The 16,508-nt window shown below is 44.0% G+C and overlaps 1 protein-coding gene across 17 annotated transcripts in view; it reads left to right on the forward strand.

Annotated features, from left to right (window-relative positions):
* Window positions 1–16,508, forward strand: part of mecom (MDS1 and EVI1 complex locus) — a 138,236-nt gene that overhangs the window by 115,053 nt on the left and 6,675 nt on the right. For 2 of the 17 annotated variants that reach the window (XM_069535014.1, XM_069535024.1), the window contains 11 exons: window positions 2,769–2,871; window positions 2,965–3,078; window positions 3,385–3,496; window positions 3,656–3,803; window positions 3,953–4,130; window positions 7,074–8,466; window positions 8,676–8,766; window positions 10,079–10,105; window positions 14,180–14,346; window positions 14,596–14,673; window positions 16,294–16,463. In XM_069535014.1, the coding sequence (XP_069391115.1) occupies window positions 2,769–2,871; window positions 2,965–3,078; window positions 3,385–3,496; window positions 3,656–3,803; window positions 3,953–4,130; window positions 7,074–8,466; window positions 8,676–8,766; window positions 10,079–10,105; window positions 14,180–14,346; window positions 14,596–14,673; window positions 16,294–16,463 (2,581 nt within the window). Of the gene's footprint in view, window positions 1–2,768; window positions 2,872–2,964; window positions 3,079–3,384; window positions 3,497–3,655; window positions 3,804–3,949; window positions 4,131–7,073; window positions 8,467–8,675; window positions 8,767–10,078; window positions 10,106–14,179; window positions 14,347–14,595; window positions 14,674–16,293; window positions 16,464–16,508 lie in introns of all 17 variants that reach the window. The other 15 variants (XM_069535012.1, XM_069535022.1, XM_069535013.1 and 12 more) reach the window with 12 other exon arrangements.

A 16,508-nucleotide genomic window follows, 5' to 3' on the forward strand; every position in this document is an offset into this window, starting at 1 on the left:
CACAGATTCAAGAGTTCATCTTGGCAGGGCAGCGTCAGTGAATGGCATACCTGTCCAATGAGCTCTGTGTGAGCGAGAAGTCGGCCAACAGGGTGCGACCAAGGGAAAATGTGAGTGTGTTTACTTTGGTAATGACTAATGGTGTCAAGGTAACAAAGCAGTACGATTGTGGCCTCTGATCCTCTCGTGGTTATAACCTTTGACATAGTGAGTGTGAGAGAGGGAGATAAGTGGTCAAAACATGAAGTTATATAAAGTGAAATAATCATTTTAATGTTGCTTTTGGTTGCAGTGAGAATAAGAAATGACCTTTATGTGGTGGCTGCTGCCTTCCACAGCTGGAACCAAGACAACCAGTATACAGAATAACCCTCTATTTTAAGCCTGTGTGTGTGTGTGTGTGTGTGTGTGTGTGTGTGTGTGTGTGTGTGTGTGTGTGTTTAGTTGTTGGCATATCCATGACCTGCTATAAGGAGGACCTCTGTAGGATCAAACAGAGTATGACTTGCTGCGTGTTTGTTTATCTATGTGTGTTTTCACTGTTTATCCACAGCGACCCCTCTGGGAAGGGGTAGAGCTTTTATGGGTAATTCCCGTCATATTTGTAATCACCCTCCTGTTTCTGGTCAATCACTAACTTTATGCCAAAATACATCTCCTCATGTAGACAGAGAAACCGAGCTACAGATGTTTATTGATCACTTAAAGAGAGCGATCAAAGGTCACTGATGCTCTTCTCCACTATATCGCCATGTGTTTCTTAATTACCCCCGTTATTTCTGAAACGTACAGAAATTACAGACTCATAGTTGCGTTCTACCTTGAACTCGTGCTCTTGTGTTTATGAACAAAGTGGTTTTGACAGCGTCCATTAAGTTTTATGTTCCGAGGCCTCAGTCCACGCCCTGGTAGCTTTCCAAAGAGCCTCCCTCCTCCAGCCTGGGTATCAGTCTCTCTGAGCGGAATCCCTGCAGACGCTCGTGTCTGTTTGAGCCGCTGCCTGATTGTCTCTCAATCACAATATTTTTGTGGCCTTGCAAAGGTGACAGACACAGGAAAGAGAGTGTGTCTGTTTGCATATGTATGCTTCATGAAAGTTTGCTCATTTGTGTGTCTGCGGTGGAGACAGAGGTTGGAGTATGTCAGGGACTAAAGCTGCTGTTGAGAACCTCACAGCTCAGTTCTCTTGATATTTATAATAATGCGATGAACATTTCTGTATCTGACCAGAACTTTAACTCTCTTAACAGAACAAGAAAACAGAAAAGAGTTTAAAGATCGCAAACCTTCTGTTGGTTCACAGAGACATTCCGAAGGCAGATTAAATAGAAGAATATTTTTAAGGATGTGTGAATAAACATGCAACATGTCTCTCCAGGTTTAGATACATCTATGCTTCCATCAAATCAGTTGCAGTGAACCGATTCATTCTCTGATATTGATATAGCGATCTGCCTTGGCCAGACTCTGCTTTTTCTATTGACTCCTGTTCCCTTTACCCCAGTGACTCTCAAGTCTATGAAACTTCCTGTACCTCAGTGAATCACAAAAAAATTATATATAATATATCATTTGCCAGAAGCTAGAACAATGTCACAGACATTTATAGAATAGTCGACAGAATACATCATGATCTTTTATTGTGACCGAGATATTTATCAAAACCCTCTGTGGAGCCGCTGTGGCTCTAGTGGTCTAGCTGTGCTACGGCCAGGAATTCCCTTAATGAGCAGCGTACCTGAGACCCATGCCTTCCCAGAAGGCTCTAGGAAGGGTAGGGGGTGGGGGGGGGGTCCCTTCAGTAACCTCTATGTGGCAGAGGAAACTAATATGTTACACTTCCAAAAGCATGCCAAAAATAACGCCATGTCTGATTGTTTCACAGAGAAAGGCTATTGTGTGTCCATGGGAAGTGCTGCAATCCCAGGGTCTTTCAGATGATTCTTTAAAATGACTGACCCTCTCTGTATGCACCCAAATATTTAACATGCTTCAATCATCTGTATGTATTGCCGATGACATGAAATCTATTCTGGTTTTCTATTCTGGCTTTTTATGTAGGAATGCAGACTTTTTAAAAGTAGGAGCATACTGTGGAGTTGTGCTGTATTTAATGAGCACATACAAGTAAGTTCTTGAATGATCTCACTGTGAGTTTCATTCATCACTGAAATACTCACTTAACACAGTAAATTTTTTCAGCAGCTTGTTTATTTTTGCAGTTTATCACCATTCTTGCTCTCCACACATTTCTTGGCGGCTTCCTGACAACGACATGCATTATGGGACAGTCCAGTTAGCGTGTGTGTGTGTCTGTGTCTGTGTGTTTACACTATTTATAAGGCAGTATATTTATTCTACAGTATGGCTGTTCACGCTTCCACTTTGTTTCCGTGCAGATGGATGTTTTACATGATGATTAATTACAAGTTAATGAGCTTGTGGATTTTCATGTGTATGTTTTCTGTGCATGTGTGAGTGTGTGTGTGTGTGTAGTTGTAGTGGTGCAAGTATAACAATATCTTCTGGACACAGCTGCCCTCTCAATTTGCATGTGTGTATTTTTATGGTACCAAGAGCTACCCAAAGTGACCTCTGCTGGTTTAAAGAAGCGATAGCTTAGCCCACATTGCAAAAGACAGAAAAACACACACAACATCAAAGGCAAATAGCAAAATGGCAAATTCTGCAATAATTGAAATGTTGACCTCTACACTTTTGTCTGACCTTTAACTTTAAATCATGATTCCTGCTTGTGTGTGTTGCAGATCTTCTACAAAGTCACCAGAGAGATTTTCCCCGGTGAGGAGCTGCTACTTTTCATGAAGGCCGAAGAGTATTCATGTGACACCATGGCTCCTGATATTCATGGTACACACCACAAGAATACACATTTATGTTCAAATCTAAAGCAACACATTCTTTATTACACAGCTATTTTTTCCCCTCCCTGTCACCCTGCAGAGGAGAGGCAGTACCGCTGTGAGGACTGTGACCAGCACTTTGAGTCCCGCAACCAGCTGCTGGACCACCAGAAGCAGCCATGTGGGATGCCCCCCTCCTCCTTCCTTAACCCAGGTTTGACTTTTTATTTAGTTTGAATACATTGACTATTTTCATGCCATTGTAAACAGTGGGTATAGTGAAGAGTGACAAGAAGGATGTGTAGCCAGCCTGGGAGAACACAACATGATGTAATGATGTAAGCCTGAGATCACAGTAATACAAGTTACCTTGCACCACCAGCAGGCTGCATGGATTTTTTTGAAATACATTTTTGAGATACATAAACGAAGCCCAAAGAAAGAACATTAATTCTTTTGCAGTATAGGGTACGTTTAAAGAGTGGTCTTGCTTGGATTCATTTTTTTATGATATTTCTAGGAGGGGACAGTGACCTTAAGGCACAGGAACCTCAAGACTTGCGACCGCTCCACCTGTCCCACGGTCTACATGAGTGTAAGGAGTGTGACCAGGTCTTCCCTGATGCTCAGAGGTGAGTGTGCAGCTGACACACTCCAATACTTTATTTATTCTGTAAAAGTAGAGAATTCTGCAACATTCATTTCCAGTTGCCTACAGAGAGCTGATAGGTAAGAAACTTCTCCATGCACTGATAAATCCTCTATGTTGTTTTATTTTCTGTCCTGTGCAGCCTGGAGGGCCACATTCTGTCCCACTCTGAGGAGAGGGAGTATAAGTGTGACCAGTGCCCCAAAGCCTTCAACTGGAAATCAAACCTGATCCGACATCAGATGTCACATGACAATGGCAAGCACTACGAATGTGAAAACTGCTCAAAGGTAAAGTGATGACTTTTGAAGGGTCTATGTTTCTGTGTATTTGTCCATATGTCTGTTTTGTTTGTATAGTAGGTGTTAATTATTTGTTAATGCTTTAAGAAGCAGATAATAACTCCCCCGGGTGTTTGTGTGGTTCCTTCCCTCAGCAGGTGTTCACAGACCCCAGTAACCTGCAGAGGCACATCCGCTCACAACACGTCGGGGCACGGGCCCACGCCTGCTCCGACTGTGGCAAGACGTTCGCTACGTCTTCTGGCCTCAAGCAGCATAAGCACATCCACAGCAGTGTCAAGCCCTTCATGTGTAAGTCACTAAGACCCTACCTATGTAAGTCTCCTCAGTACGTTATAACAATAATAATAACAATGACTGCTTGTGACTTGCCTTTAATAGAAAACAATGTTTTGATATATGGTATATGTAATGTTCTGCAGGGATTACACGTGGGACTAGAGTAGCTATGTTTAGAGTGGCAGCACCATTTCTGTTAAGTCAAGAGTCACCCAGTTATATCTGCATCAGCACTCTCACACGCTGCTGATATGGTGATGGCAGCATTTAAACATTTGATTTAATCCCATTTGGTTTGACCTCACAGTGACCCAGCTTGACTGACTGTTAATGCTGCAGCTTACACACACACACACACACACACACACACACACACACACACACACACACACACACACACACACACACTACACAATACTCAGCTAACTCCTGCAAGACCCAAACACATTTTGACCTTTCACACTTTCAACACCTCAGACCACCGATCTCATCTCCTTCCCCTAAAGCACTATGACCTTCACCCTTTGCCCCTTCCGTTCTCTCTTTCCCCAACACTACACACCAGCACACACACATGCAAGCTCACACACAAAATGCACGCACTCTCCAAACACACACGTACACATGTATATGCATAGGTTGTAGTGACTGCATCTCCACTGCAGACCTCTGACTCTTCTCTCTTGTTCCGCCACATCCACCATTCCTCACAAATAGCAACCACATGTACGGCCCTCTTCCCTGTGCTCCCTCTGAATAGGAGTCCATTTGCTGTAATCAGCAGAAAATATGCAGGTTTGAAAACAGCTAATGTGCTGTGTAAAAAAACTAAAAACTATGACATGACAGCTGCCTGGGAGAAACCATGTGTGTGTCTGAGATGTTTGTTTGTGCGAGTGCTCTTGAAGGGCACGAATGTGTGTACGCATGTTTTTGGACAGTATTACACTGTATGCACATTTCATCCTGTTTGCATGTTAGTGTCCATAGTGTGTTTAAGTTGTGTGTTTTTGTGTACGTGCATCTCAGACCTCTTATAGAGGAGCTCTCACGCCTGCTGGGTTATTAATTTAGACACTCAGCTAGCCGCTACTTAGCCACCACTCCACTCCCAGGAATGTGTTTATAATATTTCCTTACAGTTTATTAAGGGCTGACGAATGCACTGCAATGTGTCGTGAGTCAGGTCTCACACTCAGTGTGTCATACATGTGTGTTGTTGGTCTGTAAGTGTCACAAGGACATGAGTTATCGTGCAGGGCCTTTTTCTTTTTTTTTTGCAGTTTTTCCCTGTCCATTTGGCCAAATCGTAAAACACACACACATACACAGAGAGAGAGAGATAGAAGCAGCTACACTCTGCAACACACATAGTGGACAGTTTGAATAATTTATTGCATTCTATTAGAATCATTATTTTTGTTGTGAAACTTTGATAAAGTTTTTCACAACCTCACTTGCCTGAGTTGCTTTAATCAATTTCTTCATCTGCGTTGCAAGACAAATACTTCCTGAGAAGAAAATCCAAAGAATCCACCTCTCCTCCATTTTCCTCCAGATGTTCTGCAGATATTGTGTCCACTAAATCCAAGCCACAAATACACTTCATTTCAATTTATATTTTAAGGGTCTATTCACTAAAATGAACTTTAGTCTTTAAAAAAATATTAGATAACATTAAGTCTTGGCCCAAACTATCCCATTAAATTTTTCTCTAGGGTGTTTTATGTAAATCTGTTTCCACAATACTTTTTTCCTGCTCTTCCTGTCGATCTCCTTAAATTGCCTCTTGTGCACCTTGAAATTGGAAGGCATCCAAAGTATGCAGAAGTGTAATCACAGTGTGAGCCTAACCACTTCCTTATCCTCATTTTAAAGATCTAATAACAATGTGAGCAAAATCAATCATCCACAGCGGCTTCTAACTGCTTTATGAAATTGTAGGTTTACGTCTATTTGAAATGTCTCATGTAGTGTTTGTGATCTGTAAATTATCCTATATTAAAGAAGGGGGGCAAACAAAAAGAGACCAGTTGCCTTTTTTATTAATTCTTGGCTCGTTCTAGAGAAGAAATAGAAAAGGGCATGGGAAAACAATACTTGCATATACCGGTGCTTCGCTATCACCCTTCTTTGTAAATTTAAACAACTCCTCATGTGGTCGTAGATCATTTTGACAGATTAATAATGGCGACAGATAATGTCAGACGGTGAGTTTTTGTTTTGCGGGCGGGTGTTGTCACTGTAAGTCTCCCAGGGTCAGAGTGACATAGTGACGGAATACAGGGGTGGACTGTGGGAAGGTCACATAGCGCAGGACGACAGGGACCCAGCTATGGGGACAAGGTGAGGGGGCTGAGGGGGTGACAGGAGTGGCCCGGAGGGGGAAGAGGGAAGAGGGGCAGTAGAGGACGTGAGACCTGTCCCTGGGAACCGGACTTCAGGATAGGATTCATTCAACTCCGCTTCCTTCACAAACTTAAAATAGAGCCATTGTACTTCATGCGGCAGAGAATGTGTGTGAGTGTGTGTGTGTATCTGTATGTCTGCATGCCTGTGTATGTGATTCAGTTTCTCTGTGTTATGTGAATATTTTGTGAATGTGCCTGCTTATGTGTGTGATTGTTTACGGACTCCCTGGGAGCGTCCCTGGGAGGACAATGGGCCTGGAGATTCCTGGGAATTCAGTTTGATGTGCAGGTGATGAGTGGCAGCAACTGACTCACACCATCAACCAAACAGATTCACTTACAATACCAGGATCTGGACACACCTCTCCTCCTTATTGTGCTGGAAATCTATTGTCAGAGTATTGATGGGAACACAGGAATATCATTCATACTGTATTTCCTCTGCCTCAGCTTCAACCAGCCTGAATCATGTTAACAAGAGATGTCATATCATGTGATGTTATTGTGTTTGTGTGTCTGTTTGTGTTGCATACCAATATGTTCTCTGTCTGTCTCCGTGTCCCTGCAGGTGAGGTATGCCACAAGTCCTACACCCAGTTCTCTAACCTGTGCCGCCACAAACGCATGCATGCTGACTGTCGCACACAGATCAAGTGCAAGGACTGTGGGCAGATGTTCAGCACCACATCCTCCCTCAACAAGCACCGGCGCTTCTGTGAAGGAAAGAACCATTTCACTGCAGGGGGATTGTTTGCCCAGGGTATGTCACTCCCTGGAGCCCCAGGCTTGGACAAATCAGCTCTGGCGATGGGCCACGGCAGTGCTGGATTGGCAGATTACTTTGGGGCCAGTCGTCACCATGGAGGTCTTACCTTCCCTGCTGCCCCAGCATTTCCTTTTAGCTTCCCTGGTCTCTTCCCCTCTGGACTCTACCACAGGCCACAGCTCATTCCTGCCACCACCTCTCCTGTCAGGCAACCAACACATGCACCTCTTGTCGGGCCTGGTGCAGAGCTAAGTAAGAGTCCACTGCTGCCTCAGAGCCCTGGCTGTCAGGAGTCCCGCGAGCTCCTCAAAGCTCTCCGTAAAGATGGTGGCTCACCTGGCAGTCAGATGACAGCCTCAGAGCTCCATACTCAGAGCTCATCCTCCACAAAGCAGCGAATCAAACAGAGTGACCAGTCCGAGAGCAGTGACCTGGACGATGTCAGCACGCCCAGCGGAAGTGATTTGGAGAGCACATCAGGCTCCGAGCTGGAGAGTGACATGGACAGTGAGAGGGAGAGGGGTGCTGCTCGAGAAAATGGAAAAGGCCCCAAGAGGAAGGCCAGTGAGGGAGGCCCCCAGAGCCCCAGCCTGACAGGCAGCAGCGCTGCCAAAGACTTTGCAGGCCCTTCCCTCATCCCATCCTCGCTGGACGAGCACACAGCTGTAACTGGGGCTGTGAATGACTCTATTAAGGCCATTGCCTCAATTGCTGAGAAGTACTTTGGCTCCACAGGACTGGCTGGCCTGCAGGACAAGAAGGTTGGGTCTCTGCCCTACCCCTCCATGTTCCCTCTGCCTTTCTTCCCAGCTTTCTCTCCTCCAGTTTACCCTTTCCCAGACAGGGACCTCAGACCTCCGGGCCTAAAGGGCGAGCCCCAGTCTCCGGCAGATGATGGCAGGAAGGCCCAGAGCAAATCTTCATCCGAATCGCCATTTGACCTTACTACCAAGAGAAAGGAGGAAAAATCAGCTCCATTCGCTCCCTCCAAACCAGAGACCTCCCACTCTAGTGGTCAGGATCAGCCGCTGGACCTGAGTCTGGGGAGCAGGGGCCGTGGACGGAATCCAAGAGAGGAGGAGGCAAAGAAGAACCTGGGTTATGAAGAAGAGAAGGGAGCGGTGGAGATCCCAAAGGCAGACACCTCCTTACAGCATGCCAGGCCCACCCCATTTTTCATGGACCCCATCTACAGGTATTGTTATTCCCAGTAGCTTAATGTGAACTCCACAACAAACACATTATATTATGAAAATCATGAAGAAGATTGCATACTTTCAAAACCCTGTTGTTATCATTTACTATCACATAATTGCCAACTGTAATAAGTGGTAGCACTGAATGTAAGTGTACCAGTATTTGCTGCTGTGATTGCGTTAAGAACTGATAGAAATCTACTATTAGCAGGGTTGAGAAGAGGAGAATGAGCGATCCGTTTGAGACTCTGAAAGACAAGTACATGCGGCCAGCACCAGGCTTCCTCTTCCATCCACAGGTACGTTCTGATTGTAACATTGACTAAATAGACAGCAACAGACGTTATTTCAATGGGTAGTTCTTGGTTAGTCCTGCCCATTTGAGTTCACAATGGCTGTTAATTGATTTGTGTCATCTTACCATTGGCAACATCACTGTTATGACTGTTAGCTTTCGATAGCTGCAGATGTAACAACAGCCTGACAGTAAATCAGTCAATGTATATTATTATTCTGTGGGTTCTATGGTCGTCCCAGACTGACCAAAGTGGATTAATGAGTATTAGTATGTGGCTCCAGCCGTATCCAAGCTACTGCCTGCTTAGCCCATTGTTGGCTATCTGAAACAGATGTGGCAGAAAGAAAGGGCACCCTGTGACACGTCTTCCCATAACGTGTCTTTGATTACAATATGAAAAACGATATGCTCTTAAAGCAATGATTTCTGCCCCTGGGTTCTCTGTGCCAGTGTTTCCAGTGTGTGACTCCATAAATATATATATGTATATGTGCGTGCGTGCATGTGGATACGTGTGTCCATGACATGTTGCGTTGACATTCATTTGTTCAATCTTCCCCTGCGGGTGAGAACGGTCCATCGGAAAGTGAAAACACCACTTTCTCAGGCGTATGATTTTTTTTCTTCTTTTCTGGACGTTTCAGGTCTGGTTTTTACAGGCTGTTTCATTTGTCTGATTTATGTCCCCTGTCCAGACTGCTGCATGGGCCCAGGCTGCAGCAGCCACATGGCCGTCCAACACGCCTTAATGAGGTGTCCTATCAGTAGAAACACTAACAGAGTGCTTAAGCCATCTTTATGACTTTATGATGTCTGGACACACAAATCATTCCCAGAAACACCAGACCTGGGTATAAGGCCTAAACCAGACCAGGCGTGGGGCCCTTCTGTGTACTTTTGAGGGGGTTTGTTTTCAGTCACCTGACTTGCTCTTGAGCCATATATCAAATAAAAGAGGTTGCAAAGCTGCGGTGACTGGAACTTTTTTCAACCTTTGGTGATTCAGCTTTTTATTTCCTGGCAGGAAATTTTACTGCTAAGCAGTTCTGGCTTAGGTTACATACTGGAATTGTATTTGTAGCCGACTATAATGAGCTTATTGAACACCAGGAAGTGTTGGGAACTGTTAAAGCCTCTTATAATTCCAGAGCCATAACTTTACAGATAGGCTGATCATTTCTCATTCAAAGTTAATCACTGTGAGATCCATCATCCCCTCTACGCCCACATGTGTCCAATCAAAACCTGTTGATTCATGCGCCACTTCCTGGTTCTGACTGCTCTTTCTCTTCCTTCTGTTCCGCCTCCCTCAGTTTCGTTTGCCAGATCAGAGAACTTGGGTAAGTTCCTCCGTAACGTATAGTAGTGCCATGTGTCTGTGCCTCTGCCAAACAGACCCCATCCCCTAATTAATGTATAGGCTGCATAGCAGTTTACAACTGACATCACCCAGCATTTGCATGGCTTCAGCCAATCACCAACACGCACTGGCTAGACTGTTTCTGTGTCACCTTTAAGAAATGTCTTCAGAATTTTTTTTTTTTTCATAATATTGTTATATTGTAGTGATTCACCCTGAGTATTTGAGCCTTGCCTAACATCTACATCCAGATGTATCCGCTCTCTGATTCACATGAAAGTGAAACTGGGATTTTCATTCAATTCGTCGGAATATATGTTTGCTTATTTGGGGACTGGTGGGCTCTCGAAAATGGGCATGGGCTGAATGAGTGGATGAGTGGTGGGGTGGAGGATGGGGTGTATGGGGGCTGCTTTACATCAGTGCAAGGGTAACAGTCTCTGTGGGACACATTTGTGTCTGAAGGGGGGGCTGGTTCCTCCCTCCAAACATCTGGTTCCCGATTAACATCAACAATTGAGAGCTGAGAATGCATCTCGCTAATTAAGGCCCTCACAGCATCACTGACATCTGAAGATAGCCAATCAACTGCTGGTCCCAGAGCGACGCTACAGCAACAAGCAAGTTCACAGAGGCTCACAGACTGCCTGGGGGGGGGGGGGGTCAGGAGGTCTGTGTATATGGATGTGTGTGTGTGAATGGGGGGGGGGTCTCTTTTATAAAGTAGTGGGTGGGTGGAAGAAACCTTTGAAAAATCACTTTAGAGCTAAATGTGCAGCTGTTTATCCTCCTGTCGTTTAATTCCAACATTTCACACACATGGCATCAGCAGACAGTGGCCTAATGACACTGACTCACCATCCATAAAACCAGAGCAGTGGCAGAAGGTTTTTTTGAAGTGTGATCTGTGGCAGACTGATGGTTACTATACTTTCAATCATTAATACAGCTAATCCGTCGGATTGAATACATGAACCATATACCGCTCAACTGCCATCAAAGCGTATGAGTAGTTTGGAGAAACTGCCCAAACACTTTGGATCGTTTTTGGAAATGTGATTTTGTATAATAAAACCTTGCATAAAAAGTTAAGAGGATTATTTGGTTTCCATAAACAATTTCTGACAATAAAGCAGTGGGTTAAAAAATATTTCCACGATTCTTAATATATCACAATATTTTTTGTAATGTACAAATTGTTCTTTGCCTAAAATTAACAATAAAAAAATAATAACTAAATGGCCACATACGTCTGTCAAGAGCAAACAGTCCCCTTATGAAACCACATTTAAATTCACTAATTGTACACACTCATACATATCATATCTGATCAAGATCCATGAATCATTATACAAAATCAATGATAAGTAAAATCTTGCATTGGTAAAATAAGTGAAAAGAAATTCTGGATATGCCCCCTGATCCAGTTCTGCACCAAAATGGAATGTTTTCGCCCCATACCTCCACAGAAACATGGAACAGAAATCTTTGAAATTGTTTTAGTAGTTTTGTATTAATCCTGCTAACTAACTAACAAAGAAACAAACCCACCTTTTAAAACATCCCTAAAGAGGACAAACACAAAAGCAGGAATAAAAATATCAAAGACAATAAGCAAATGAATACAAATCCATTCAAATCAAATGATACACTACAAAAACAAGAGATAAAATAATACAGCTTCATTTAAAAGTGACAGCAAAAGAAAAGGACAAACAAAACAAAACATAAAAGATAAAAAAAACAACAATCATAGTAGTGCATAGGATACACTGACAATGAATTCCGCTACATAGAGTTATACAAATATCTCTAAATGTGAAGGAGACAGAGGTAAAGGTTGAGCAGAGGTGTGAGATTAAACTCTTAATAGAGTGCAGCAGCATGAGTGGGCTGAGCTGGGATCAGAAATCCCCCAGTGGAGGGAATGGAGTCGTTTGAGCTCTAAAAAAGTGTCTTATCAGACGGGCTCGATACTGTCGACAGCTTTAGGGGCCTTAATGTTCCCAAGAGTTATGGCTTCTCATTGACTAAGGCAGACAAACTAAGCATTCACTCCGGTGCCTGAAAAAGAACCCAATGAAATACACAGAGCACATTCAAAAGAAATATGAAAGCAGTTCACCTCCCTCTTTCCCTGCAAACCCCTCGTCTATCTTTCAATCCATTCCCCTCCCTCACTCTGTTCTCCCTCCTCTCGCCTTTGATTCATGGCGTGCAGCATTGGCATATTCATAATCAAACGGACCTGACACTCCACATCCTCCCTCAGTGGAAACGTTGACGGCTGCGGCAGGAACTTTACACTCGGCCGTCACTCCTAATCAGCCACTCCCAATGCCAGGCTCCGCCACCATCCATCAGCCCTCCTCTTCTCTCCCCAGACTCTCTTCTTTCTTTCTTTCTCTCTTTCTTTCACTCCCCTATCGTCTAGTCCTTCATCACGCTTCTTCTCTCATTCTCTTCCTCCTCTCTCTGCTTTTCCCCTCGGTGCGCTCCATCTTGGCGTGTAGCCTGAGAGTGACAGGGGGTGAAAGCAGGAGATGGAATGTCAGAGTCGGAGCAGGGCTCTGGTGGAGGACCCGAATCACCATTGATTTGCTGCCTTATTGAAATAAGAATAAGAAACAGGCTGAAAATTCAATACACGCAAAATAATGCAAATTTGTGTGGCCCCTTAAGAAAACGAAGGGGGTGAAACTCCTCTGTGTGTGTGTGTGTGTGTGTGTGTGTGTGTGTGTGTGTGTGTGTGTGTGTGTGTGAGATGGGCTGACAGGCCCTGCGGCCTACTGGGACCCCCTCGCCCCCGCCCCTTCCTCCAGTTCTCCCTTCACTCCCCCCCTCCAGTCCCCCGCTCCTCCCCCATCCCGCCCCTCTCAGCACAGCGATATCATTATTACCCATGTCTGGCCCTTGATCAGTAATGTCAACATCTTTCATATTGACGAATGTGCTGTCTGCCCACATTGTGCACAGAATGGTTTACAGCCCAGCAGTGGACATGAATCACTCCTCTATCCCACACACACACACACACACACACACACACACACACAGAAACACAGAAACCCAGACATGTATCTGACAACACACACACACAGATACACACTAAGCACATGCCTGCACACACTACACACACATGCATTACAAATACACAAATACATTCTTCTCTTTCACACATATATTTTCTCTTTCACATACATCAATGGTAATTAATCAGCGACGGCCACCATGCGACACATAGTTTCTCATTCACACACACATACGTGCACAGACCAACTGACAAGTACACATATCTCCTCAGAGAGTATCGTGATGAAAGCAAACGTTCAGCTTCATTAGTAGATTGGCTGCAGTCCTTAATCCTATATGTGTGTATGTGTGTGTTTATGTGCCCACCTTACGTGGATACATTAGAAACAAGAGTTGGATGAAGTACATGAGAAAAGTTTTACACCTGCTTTCTAGAGAACAGATGAATAGTGTGTTCTTTTGTTTTATATCAAAGTTATGAATCAGTTTCACACATACTCACTTACACCAGGGATTCGACCTTGTGATGGATGAATCCTTGATGAACGTCGGCCTGTGAACAAGACTCGTCTTTTAAATCAAAATCTGCACCAAATGTTTTAATTATATCTTCGATCAGAATCAAACGATATCCACTCGTGTTTAAAACACATCCATTTCTAATTATATATTTTGCCTAAATTACATTTTACTGCATCCTGCAACAAGAAACCACAGCAAGTTTACATTGATATCCTCCAGCATAACAGCATGGTTATCTAAGCTATTGAAGTGGAACATATGAAATCTCAAAGCTTAAAATAATATCTTTCATTACTCATCTGAACGGATATGGTCAAAAGGCTTGTTTTTAACACGAGTAGCATGATGATGAAAAACGATGCATCTTTAATTCCTGATGAAACTCAATTTAAACATCAGCCTCTTTACTTTGCATGATGATATTTGCAGTGAGCTTCGAGAGTGTTTTTAGCCACAACACTAACCCGTCACTCCATCCTCCCTCTCCACGTCTCCTCAGATGTCGGCGATCGAGAACATGGCGGAGAAGCTGGAGACGTTTGGCTCGTTGAAGCCGGAGTCTGGTGACCTCCTGCGCTCCGTCCCCTCCATGTTTGATTTCAGAGCCCCGCCCTCTGCACTTCCAGAAACGCTGCTGCGCAAGGGCAAGGAGCGCTACACGTGCAGGTAATTACAGCAAATGATTATATTTTGTTTTATTTTTATTTTCTGCATTGGAGAAATATTAATTTCATTTTCAGCTAAGTGCTTTCATATGAATCCACAAGAAGTATTTTTGTGGCTATTTTATTTTATATGTGGACGTTTGTTACTGAGGACGACTGTCAAAATTGCTGTTCCTAATATAGTTTTTATATCGCTGTAGTACACAGGTAAACCCTACTTACAACTACTTACTTTTTTTTTCTTATATAGATATTGTGGGAAAATATTCCCCCGCTCTGCCAACCTGACCCGCCACCTCAGGACTCACACAGGAGAGCAACCATATAGGTACGATTTTTTCTACACACACACACACACACACACACACACACACACACACTTGGAGTTATGTGTTATGTTGAATTGGTGAGTGCGTGTTTAGTTTTGGTTCTGGTGTCACTGAGCTGTTACAAGGAAGAAGACAGTCCAACATAAACATGTCAGCTGAGTATCATCCTCCTGTCTCGCCTTCTCTCCAGCATCGCAATAAACATCGTCCTCACTTCCAGGGAAAAAAAACACAACACAATATGATATAGGCACATTATTATATAGTCAAGCATCAGATTTGCACAATAACTCCCTTCATGAAGAACTGCTTCTCTCTCCCCACAAATATGAAGTAAATGCAACAAAACGTGCTTTTTACAAAACAAACTTTCGAGCAGACAGAAAGACACATGGAGGTTTTCCCAGTGAACACTTGTCTGAGTCAGAGCGGAGTTTATGTGTGTTTTCTTTATGCCGTAAAAAGCTTGGAATAATTATCCTACCGCTCAATAATTTTCCTGATGAAAAATGGTGTACGTTGCCTGGGTGACAGGGCGAAGGGGGGGGGGGGGGGGTTGAAACTGGGCAGATCAGAGGGGAAGTGAGGAGGTTCGGAGAAAAATTGGGTAGACGAGGGAGCACGGGCAAACGTCCAGGTCCGGCAGCTTCGGTCATTTCTCCTGCGTGTATGAGGCCAGACTCATCAGAGCCCACTGGCTGTTTGCTGTTCAAAGTGAGGCTTTCAGTCCAGATTTTTAAAAAAGATCACAAGCTTAAGCTATTCAGAAATCACTTATAATAATAGTAATCATATTAATTTAGTTTTTTTGTCAAGGAAACATTGTTAACAACGTCTTCCCCCTCCGACGCTGCAGAGTTTTTCAGGTGCTGCTGAGGCAGAAGGAACAATGTAGCAGCACTTCAGTGTACATGTAAAAATTAATCCTGCACATTCACTACATTTGGATAATGAGTAAGCTCTGGCCAGCGCTGCTCAGCTTTGTAGTTACTAAGGTGGAGGAATGTTGGCCCAGAGCTCGGAGGAGGCCTGCTGACCACAGGGGAGAGAGAAACGCAGACGCAGGCCTCTGCTGCCCCAGCCTGATAGCCTGTACTCCGCACGCTGGCACGCCATTAAAGATCACCGCTGTTTATTGTAATTCTTTTTTTTTTTGAGATAACCGAGGGGTTCCTCAGGGACAGCCAATCGAGCGAGCTAATTCCACCAGAAGAAAAGATGTAATCTTCTCGTATAATTTTGCATGAAGAAACTTGGCAAGGGGCTCTAATTTTGCAGGGTTAGGACCAAATCTGTTGCATGCTTATTTTGTGAGAGAAGAATGCAATTTTATTGCGCTGGCCGGAGATAAGAGACGAAGCTGTTTCACCTTAAACAAGCTCCTCCATCATCTCGGGGGCTGTGGGACTGCTGGGACTGTCTGTGTGTGTGTGTCTGTGTGTGAGTGTGTGTGAGTGTGTGTCCTACATAATTTATCTCATTATGTTTCCCACAGAACAAACCATTGTTTCCTGGTTCATTGGGTATAGCACAGCTGTACTTTCCCCGTTGCCGCTTGTGTATCTTTTTCAGTTTTTGTCATTTATTGGTTGTTGAAATGTCTCCACTTTCTCCTGCAGGTGTAAATACTGTGACCGCTCCTTCAGCATCTCCTCCAACCTGCAACGTCACATCCGCAACATCCACAACAAGGAGAAGCCCTTCAAGTGCCACCTGTGTGACCGCTGCTTCGGCCAGCAGACCAACCTGGACCGTCACCTCAAGAAGCACGAGAACGGCAACTTGTCAGGTGAGAAGAAAACCGTTTGTCAGTTCAGAGATTAAAAATGATCAC

The sequence above is a fragment of the Paralichthys olivaceus genome, chromosome 11, assembly GCF_024713975.1.
Source record: "Paralichthys olivaceus isolate ysfri-2021 chromosome 11, ASM2471397v2, whole genome shotgun sequence".
NCBI classification, from domain to species: Eukaryota; Metazoa; Chordata; class Actinopteri; order Pleuronectiformes; family Paralichthyidae; genus Paralichthys; species Paralichthys olivaceus.